Source organism: Geotrypetes seraphini, chromosome 19, assembly GCF_902459505.1.
Source record: "Geotrypetes seraphini chromosome 19, aGeoSer1.1, whole genome shotgun sequence".
NCBI classification, from domain to species: domain Eukaryota; kingdom Metazoa; phylum Chordata; class Amphibia; order Gymnophiona; family Dermophiidae; genus Geotrypetes; species Geotrypetes seraphini.
In genome coordinates this window covers 23,792,597-23,802,767 of record NC_047102.1, presented here as the reverse complement: position 1 = coordinate 23,802,767, position 10,171 = coordinate 23,792,597, and the positions used below count along the sequence as shown (strand labels likewise).

Sequence of the window (10,171 nt, the reverse complement as noted above, 5' to 3'; positions counted from 1 at the left end):
CATTGAATACTCCATCTGGTTTTAGAGAACTCAGCTTGTGGAAAAAGATCTTAAATGGAGGCAAGAGGAAGCTTAGTCTACATTCATTACAACACCACTTCTCTTATATCATAGCATGAAGATTCAAAAACAGGGTTCATTTCCTATAGAAAATCTAGATTTTTAATTACTTTTTAAAAGTTAAGTACCAACTTCAACTTCTGAAATAAACTGATGGGTTACAGGTAGTGGACAGTTCTTACATACTGAGCGCAGTAGTGAAGTCTGGTCACTCATTTACAGAATCACAAAGTCCTGATCCAACTTTTCATATCAACATAGATTAACTGACAAACACCATGGGAAAAACAGCACAAATTCCTCTCCCTGATCTGCACCGCTTGACCTCACTAAACAAAGCAGCAAGTAAACAAGCTTAATTAAAAACATAGAGCCAGTTTTATTCCAATACAAAGTGCACTTCAGCCCTCAGTCCTTAAGTGAGGAACCATCCATTTAGAATAACTTTACGGGTGGCGGCATCTTCTTCAGGAAGTAGTTTGAACAGCCCCATGGTTTCTTTAGGAAACTGGTTCAGTAGAGGTCACTTAATCCTGCTGTCTTTCGGGCTTTCTGCATTAACGCTCTCAACTGGAACTGTTTACGAGAGAGGAGACGCACATGCTAAGGAGACAAACAAAGAACTCTTGTTAGCCATCTAAACATGACAACTTAATTCTGGACAATCCTAAAACTTGCTAAGGCTAGTTAAGTATGTATTGGCCAAACTGTTCAAAAATTACCTTTTAAGATATAAATGATTTTTATTAAAGCAGAACAACAAACAGTTACAAGAGGCCAGGTGCTTTCAACATATACAAATAACTTATCTCCCCAGGGCTACCCTTTTTAAGACTCTTGACAGCCTATTTCATACAACAGCCATGCTTCTGGAAACCAATTCATGCAGGATTTCACCCAAAATTGAACTAGGCCTTTCATACAGCAGGCTACTGGGACTATCGGCAACCATGCCAGAAGATTGTCTGCTCACTCTGACTTATGTGAATACAAGCATACCCTTAAACTTGAGGCCATCTTTTCAAACACAGTATAACCCTTTTCCTTAAACATTTCCCTCTCCCCATTGCTGATTTTTAATCTTAAGGTTAAACTTTAGCTGCAGCTGCCAATAAACTAGAAGCAGTGATGTATACTCAAGTAATTTTACCTGTTTTCACTACTTTTACCTAGTTACATCTGATGCTTGTAGTTAAAGTAAAAGCAGAAGCAAGATGTGACTATCAATTCTTTAGTAAACCAAAAATCTGGAATAGGATTTTGCTACTGCAAATGATGGATCATTTCATCTTAAATCTTGCTGTTCAGTGAATAAAAACTATAAGAACAGCAGAGTTCACTGTGTACATTGAACTGGTTACTGGTCTCCAGCCCCCCCCCCCCCCCAAAAAAAAACAAAAAAAACACAACCCCCAAAAAACCCAGTGATGAGTTAGTTGGTGACATGTAGGTGAAGCTGTAGCAATTCCTGGTGGGAACATAAACAGGACTGCTGATCATCCCAAGGAATATAGTCACATTGGCAACTGTCCATTGGATGGATAGTCTTTAGAGAAGAAGCCTGCTTGTTTGGCCCCAAGACAGAAGGGTTCCCACACATTTGATGATGTTGCATGAATTCTTTGATATTCAAACAATTTGCCATCAAACGAAAAATTGTTAGAACCATGGCCAGTGATTCCACCTTTGTGAAAGCTTTCTTTGTAATTAGCCAGCATAAGATGAATTAGACCACACTGCTTCTAATGTAGATAAGTATTCTTCGCTATATGGAAGTCAAGTGATTCAGATAAGAGTCCCTTGACCAATTATCTGCAGGCTGGTCTGATCTGAAAGAACCTTTTTAGCTGTGGTAGTTTAATTATGATTCCCAAGCACACTTGTATGAGTGACAGCCATTTTCAAAATTTAGTTTTACTAAAAGCAAATGGCAATAACTTTTTTACATCATTTTAAATGTGTTCTTCACTGTACTTTTACTTTGGTATTCAAAAATACAAGCATTTTTACTTTTGAACAACACTGACTACAAATCTGACAGATGCACACACTAATGGCATAATTAAATCATCTTAGCATGTGAAATAACCACTGTAGACGTATAGGGGTAACTTTTATAAAGCACTTCACATGTACAAAATAGCTGGCTGTTATATATGACAAGGTTGACACATAGAAACCTGGCATTTACTTTAATGTGATCAACTCGTATAAGCTTTCTCAGGGGCACAGCTCGAGTGGAATTGCTATGTGAATGCATATTTATCAAATATAAATGTATTCAAATTTACCTGGCTCAAAAAACGTGTGTGGATTTGTATGGTCATTTTACAAATCTCATCTATAAAAGCATTTAAAGTACCCGAACTGGGATGAAGAATAATCAAAACCCTTTCTATGGATAAGATACCCTTATATTGATTTTTTATTATTTAATTCCTCACCCTACATGCAAAAAAATAAAATAAAGTATGCATCTGAGTGTAATTTTCAGCTGTGTACTAGAAGGCATTCTCAGGGTAGGGGAGAAAACTATACACCTTGGAAAAGTATCTACATAAAAAAAAAGACTTATCACATCACAAAAGTGCACAGTTAGTTTTTTCTTAATTTCTTGCAGGCACTTTTATATACAAGACAATCACAGAACTTGAGCCTACTGTTGAAGGCATGGATTGTGGCAAGGACCTGGGGCGGCCCCTGCTGTCTTTTAGGTTTTTCTTCTGCTACTCGGCCTAGGCTCAGGACAGAAAGGGGAACGTGGATGAGGAGGAAGAGCCACATGCTTGAAGGATAAGGCATTTCTCAATTGACAAAACAATGTATTTGGAAATGCTCACAGCCTTGAAGATGCTCTCCAATGAAGTTTGAAGGTGGGGGATGGATGTCACTAACACATACTGGTCAGCTGTGAGAAGATATTTGGCAGCTTTTCTTCAGCTCATTAGAATCCAAAATGGTCCCAACTTAAAAATGAATGAAAACTGTCTCTTTAATGCAAATTCTTTTCCTTTACAGTACTTTGTTTAAACTATAGTATATTTCTCACTACCTTCTACTGCTTTAGTGCTACTGGCACCTACCTTTAGGAAAACTTCAAGGTCTATAACGCCACGCCTTAGCGCTTCTCCCAGGTAAAAGATAGTATCCTCAATGGCATTTTCTTCTGCATACAGGTTCAGAATCTGTTTATAAAGAGGCGCTGTAGGAATAATCACTTCATCTATGTCACTCTGCTCCGACTGGTTTTCCATTTTCTCCAGAGCAGCAGTGAGCTCCTCATCCTTTTTTTTCAGAAGTTCAATATTCTTATCAACATCTGCCTGCAACGAGAGGGAAAGCTCGCTGAGCTATTCCTGCAGACAATGCAAGGTTACAACACACAAGTGTTATCACAGGTACTCCCCACATCTGGAACTTCACATTATAAAGGTTAACTTTCTAAGTCTTAGTGTGAACTCCTAGCCACCGAGTAACTTATTCTTCAGAAACTGCTGAACAAGCAACACCCAACACATTAATCTAGAATGAACAGGTCTGCCCTGCACCTGACACAGGCAGATACCACAGAAGTGAATGACTTTTGACTGTAATATAAATTTGGCTAGTGGCAGTGCCAAGGCAGCTGCTAACTGCATTTCTGCTATCCCTTAATCCCCTAAAAGGCTTCCTGATCATGCAGAGGACACAGCTTTCAGCCTGGTTGAGGCATATTTAAGAACGTCAGTAGAACACATCCCTGTGCTTTTTATTGCCTAAATAAAATTTTATAGCAACTTCAAGCATCTACTATAATAAAACGCTAAGTGCGCATGCGCACTCTTACCTGTGTGATCCGTAGGTCCGTGGACGGCAAGAGTGCACATGCACACATAGCTGTGCCAGTGGCCAACAGAGACAATGAAAAGCACTGGACTCCCTGCTCTCCACCTCCTCAAGCAAGGAAATGCGGTCATACCGGCTGAAGTTTATTTTTAAATTAAAAGCTGCCGCCGCGGCTCCTCTCACGAGCCAAAGCTGTGTCAGAGAAGGCTTCCGACGCAGACAGGGATCGTGAGAGGAGCCGCCGAGGCACCTTTAAACTTAAAAATAAACTCCGGCAAGGGAATAACGGAGCAGGCCAGACCGCAGGAAGAGAAAGGGGGAGGGGAAATGCTGCTGCTACACAGGGACCTGGAGGGGGAAGGAAAATACCGCTGCTGCACAGGGAAGTGGGGGGAGGGAAATGCTGCTGCACAGGGAAATGGAGGGGGAGGGAATGCTGCATAGGGGCAGGGAGAGAGACAGTTAGAAAGAAAGAAAGACAGCGGGAGGGAGGGAGACAGAAAGAAAGGAAGAAAGACATAGGGGCAGGGAGAGGGACAGAAAGACAGACAGACAGACACATTCAAGCACCCGTTAATGTAATGGGCTAAATGACTAGTATTTAATAAAACCCAAATTTTATTTAATTCATGTCAAAGAACTACTTGTGGACCCTTTTATTATAGCAACTCAAAGTTGGTACCAAAGCCTAAGTACAACTCTGGAACAAACTTCCTCCAGAGGCACATTTGGAAAAAGACTTTAGGTTTTTGTAAAAAACTAAAAACCTATGGGGGTAATAATCAAAAAACAAAAACGTCTAAAAAGTGTCCTAAATGGCTACTTGGACGATCAAAAAGCCTGATCGTCCAAGTACCCATAACCAAAGCTGGTTTTTAGACGTATCTAAAAACAGCTTAGGCCTTTCCCCTGCCTCTAAACGCACAGAGAGAAAAGAGGTGTGTTTAGAGGAGGGGAAAGGGCAGGCGGTGGGCCGACCTACACCTAGGCGTACAACACCTATAACCAAATCAGTTTAGTCGGCACTTAGACCTGTTTGACTTAGACGAAAGAAAACTAGGTCTAAGTGCTGAAAAAGGGGCCGCTGAGCTGATGGCCGCTGGCGCCATCAGTTCAGCGGCCCGGCAACCTAACTATCGCGGCAGGAGAGATGCCTCATCTCCCCTACCACGATGCCATCACTCTTCTACCCGAACTGCCGCGACCCGCGGCAGTTCGGGTAGAGGAGTGATGGCATCGCGGTAGGGGAGATGAGGCATCTCTCCTGCCGCAATGCATCACTCCCCTACCCCCACACACATCGGGGCAAGAGGGAGCCCAAGCCGGTTGGGCCCATGTGCCTCAGGCCCCGCCCCCAGGAGGGGCCTAAGGCTCCCGGGCCTATTCTGATTGGCCCATGCATCTTAGGCCCCACCTGTGGGCGGGCCTTTGGAATGGCTGGGCCAATCCAGCCTCATTCTGCCGGTGGCTGCCTGTCGGACAGGCAGGTTTGGGCACCTGTCTGTCCGGCCAACTTCAAACCAGGTACGGGGAAGGGGGGTAGGTGTGGGGGGGGGTCGTGGGTTCTGGGGGGGCGGATGTTGAGGGGAGGGGGGTTCGTCGAGTGCAGGAGGGCCTGGGATCCCTCCCGCCCGTAATGTAGTGGGAGGTGGGGGTAGGGGGGTCGCCTGGGCCAGGAGGGGTTGGGCTCCCTCCTGGCCCGATCGAGTCAGAGGGGTCGCGGCTGCAGCAGGGCAAGAGGGCTTGGGCTACCTCTTGCCCCGATATGTCAGGGGTGCCGCGGTTGGCCAGGGCAAGAGGGCTTGAGCTCCCTCTTGCCCCGATATGTCGGGGGTGCCGCGGTTGGCCGGGGCAAGAGGGCTTGAGCTCCCTCTTGCCTCGATATGTCGGGGGTGCTGCGGTTGGCTGGGGCAAGAGAGCTTGAGCTCCCTCTTGCCCCGATATGTCGGGGGTGCCGCGGTTGGCCGGGGCAAGAGGGCTTGAGCTCCCTCTTGCCTCGATATGTCAGGGGTGCTGCGGTTGGCTGGGGCAAGAGGGCTTGAGCTCCCTCTTGCCCCGATGTTGTCGGGAGGGAGGGGTCGCAGTTTGCCATGGCAGGAGGGCTTGGGCACCCTCCTGCCTGGATGGTTGTGGGGAGGGAGGTGATTCTGTAACCGGTGATTTTGACAGACACCAGTTACAGAATCCAGCTTTTAGGCAAAGGACTGGCTCCTCCTTCGCCTAAAAGCCCTTCTGTTGGACGTTTGTGGCTTAGACGTTGTTTTGTTTCATTATGGCTAAAATGTGTAGACGTAGTGGAGATTGGGCGTTTAGGCAGAGGAAGGCCATAATCAAAACATGGATGTTTGTTTTGGTTATGGACACTTTCCCTGCTTCTGGGTTGAACGTTTAGGGACTTAGGTCAAAAGGGGAATTAGACGATTTTTTTGATTATGCCCCTCCACTTGTTTCAATCTGCTTTAGTTACATGGTTTGTTCTAGGAAGTTTTATACTTTGGCAATTGATTTGCATTGTTTTGTTTTAAATGTTATGTTCAATTGTTACCCACCACACTACATCAACTGAAAGAAGCAATTGCCCCTTGGTATTTGTCATAGATTTGGTGGTTATATAAGCCGGCACACTCTTTGAGATCAGTAAAAAAGGAAGTGTTTGATAGTTTTGAGGTTAAGCCAAGTGCATTATGCAGATACAAAGGTGGTTGCTTTCTCAGTGGCTGCTCAATTGTTATGGAATCAGCTGCCTGCGTACCTGGGTCTATGTGAAAATATGATACAGTTTAAGGGGTCCTTTTATCAAGTCGCGCTAGCGGGGTTAGCGCGTTGGACATTTCATCACACACTAACCCCCGTGGCCAGCTAAAAACCGAACGCCTGCTCAATGTAGGCGTTAGTGGCTAGCGCGGCAGGTGGTTTAACGTGTGGTATTACACGCGTTAAAACCCCCCCCTACCGCAGCTTGATAAAAGGACCCCTAAGAAATATTTTGAAAACTCATTTAAGAGTTAAGTTTATTATTTCTTGATATCCCGCAAATCTTGCCTTCCCTACTGTTTGGAGTTGATAGTGCAAATAGAGTTACTGCAGCATATTTTGTTTGTAGTGGGTGGGGTATGTCTTTTGTATTTGGTGTAGTTATGCGATTTTTATTTTAAATTCTTTGATTGTTTTTATTGTGATCCACCTAATTATACGTACAAATGGGAAAAATAAATACATTTTGATTGGCAGAATATATATGAAAAATGAAAATGTCATTTTCAACAGTGAAAAATGCTACAAGTACTATTTCTTCAACATTTTCAAAGTAAATTTGCTACAACAGTTCTGAGGACGGTTTGAAAAGTCTGGTAAAGAAAACCAAGTTTAACAAATATTTTATAAAATTTGACAAAACCTGTTTTTCTGGCAGGATGGAAAAACTAGACACTCACGGGACTAAGGGCTCCTTTTACAAAGGTGCGTTAGGGCCTTAACGCGTGGAATAGCGCGCGCTAATAACGCTAGCGCACCTTAGTAAAAGGAGCCCAAAGTGTACAGACCGCAATGGAGACTATAGGCTCCTTTTACTAAGCTGCGATAGCGTTTTTAGCGCATGCAGGATTTTAGTGTGCGCTACACGGCTAGAACTAATGCCAGCTCAATGCTGGCATTAAGGTCTAGCACGCGCTAAAACCGCTATCGCAGCTTAGTAAAAGGAGCCCTATGTTTAGAAATAATTGATTTTTCTTTATTATTCATATATTTGTTAAACTTATTTCTTACTGAACTTTTCAAACCACCCCGAAGTCACAAGCATGAATCCATTTCATATGCAAAATTGAAAAATCGCTCAAGAGTTGTAATAGTGAACTTCACACTTGTGAAGAGAGTTCCAAAGTTGTACTCGTACCACTGAAAACATCGTATCACTGATTCTCTTATGGTGAATCTTGGCTTGCTTATCACTAACAAGCCCCATACATCCCTCAGATCTTAATATACGACCGAGATGGTAGACTTTCCAAAGATTTTGAAACCATACTGGGGCCATAGAACATATCAGCTGTTGCATATATGAAAGTACCTTATGACCGATTCTCTGAGGGAATGGGAGCCAGTGTAATTTTTTTAAAACTGGCGTTATATATATAGTCAAACGTTGGAGTATCAAATATTACTCTAGCTAGCAGAACAAAGTAAGTACAGAAGAAAAAATATATAGAAATTCTCTTTGCTAATAACATACCACTTCTTGGTCCAAACGGGTTACCATTTCTTCGAGCTTCTGGTGACCTTTTTTCAGGTCCTCTTCTGTTCTTTTTAAGGCATTCAGCTCTGCTTGTGCACGATCCATCTCCTCCTTCATTCGCCATCTCAGTTTATCACCGACAGCAGAAATAAGAGAGGCTCGTATTGTATCCTCGCTGATAGTGCCATCTCGAGTAGGACCTGCAGTAATAAATGCATCGATTTTATTAGTAACTATTCTTTTTATATATTTAAGTCCATTCTCCTCTTTATTAAAGGATAAAGCACAGTAATGTATGTCATCCTGGGACAGCTGGCAGATATTCTCACATGTGGGGTGACGTTATCCACGGAGCCCTGGTACGGACAGTGAAAAGTTTAGAATTACTTTAAGCTTTAAAAAGCTTTTAGACTACCTGCACATGCGTGAGTGCCTTCCCGCCTGACGCCAGCTCGCGAAGTCGTCAGTTCTATGCCCAAGCGCAGAAGCCAACTAGGGGAGATAGGCGGGTTGTGTGAATAGCTACCTGCTGTCCCAGGATAACACCTATTAAGGTAAGTAACTGTGTTTTATCCTTAGACAAGCAGGCAGCATATTCTCACATGTGGGACTCTCCAGCTTTAATAAAAGGAATGGAGGGAGCGTTGTGTTCCAAGAACTCAGAAAAATTTGAGTTGCCTCACAAAAAAACAAGACACAATGTCTTCTACGAGAGCGCAGAGGCAAACAAAGGAGCATAATGGAAAACATGAATAGAAGAACTTCATGCTTTTTTAGACGTAAAAGGAGGATTCCAAGAAAAACTGTATGTATGGAGGCTAAGAAAATAATAGATAACCTCCTAGAGGCAGGAGAATCCCAGAGGAGGTTATTGCGGAATCCACCGTTCTAGGATTTAAAAGCAAACTAGATGCACATCTCCTTACAAGAGGCATAGAGGGATATGGGCAACTAAAATTACGTCAGGTGTACACCCGACTGGGCCTCCGCGTGTGCGGATTGCCGGACTTGATGGACCGAAGGTCTGATCCGGAGATGGCAGTTCTTATGTTCTTAATCTAAATAAAGACAATGGAGATTAATTCATTATTTTAAAAATTCCTATACCGTTTATAATCAAAACGGTTTACAAAATGATGCCAAAAAGATTCAAGAATCAAATAAGAAAAGACTACTGGTAAATGCACCCACATGGAGCAGCAGACCAAATGAGCAGCTGAAACAGAGGGTAGAGTTAAATGGTCATTCTTCTCAATGGAGAATAAACAGTGGAGTGCCGTAGGGAGCTGTACTTGGACTGGTGCTATTCTTATGTTCTTATAATCAATCATGTCCCAGAGTACATATCAATGAAAAGGGGAAAAGACTTTCTGATGTAACAAAAGCATGAATCACATGAAAAGAATAGCCGTAGAGGATAAAAAAGGATGAACTATCCTTGAGGGAAAGAAAGCCGATGCTATGAAGTATAAAACTAGAATATTCTAATTATTATATATCTATATATACTGTATACCTTCATAAGAATAGCCTTACTGGCTCAGACCAATGGTCCATCAAGCCCAGTAGCCTGTTCTCACGGTGGCCAATCCAGGTCTGTAGTACCTGGCCAAAACCCAAGGAGTAGCAACATTCCATGCTACCGATCCAGGGCAAGCAGTGGCTTCCCCCCTTGTCTCTCACAAACAGACTATGGACTTTTCTTCCAAATAAATTGAATAAATAATAAAAAAAAAATGTTCAAACTTTTCTTAAAATCAGCTACACTACCCGCTCTTACCACAACCTCTGGCAACGCGTTCCAGAGCTTAACTAATCTGAGTGAAAAAATATTTCCTCCTATTGGTTTTAAAAATATTTCCCTGTAACTTCGAGTGTCCCCTAGTCTTTGCAATTTTTGATGGAATGAAAAATCGATCTACTTGTTCTACTCCTCTCAGGATTTTGTAGACTTCAATCCTATCTCCCCTCAGCTGTCTCTTTTCCAAGCTGAAGAGCCCTAACCTTTTTAGTCTTTCCTCATATGAGAGGCGTTCCATACCCTTTACCATCTCA

The 10,171-nt window shown here is 43.0% G+C and overlaps 1 protein-coding gene across 1 annotated transcript in view; it reads right to left on the bottom strand.

Moving 5' to 3' along the window:
• Positions 1-135: 135 nt before the first annotated feature.
• Positions 136-10,171, bottom strand: part of TSG101 (tumor susceptibility 101) — a 67,421-nt gene continuing 57,385 nt past the window's right edge. The window contains exons 8-10 of the mRNA XM_033927853.1: positions 8,114-8,316; positions 3,144-3,383; positions 136-663 (exon numbers count right to left, since the gene is read on the bottom strand). Coding sequence (XP_033783744.1) covers positions 574-663; positions 3,144-3,383; positions 8,114-8,316 — 533 coding nt within the window. The 3' untranslated portion in view covers positions 136-573. The remainder of the gene's footprint in view (positions 664-3,143; positions 3,384-8,113; positions 8,317-10,171) is intronic.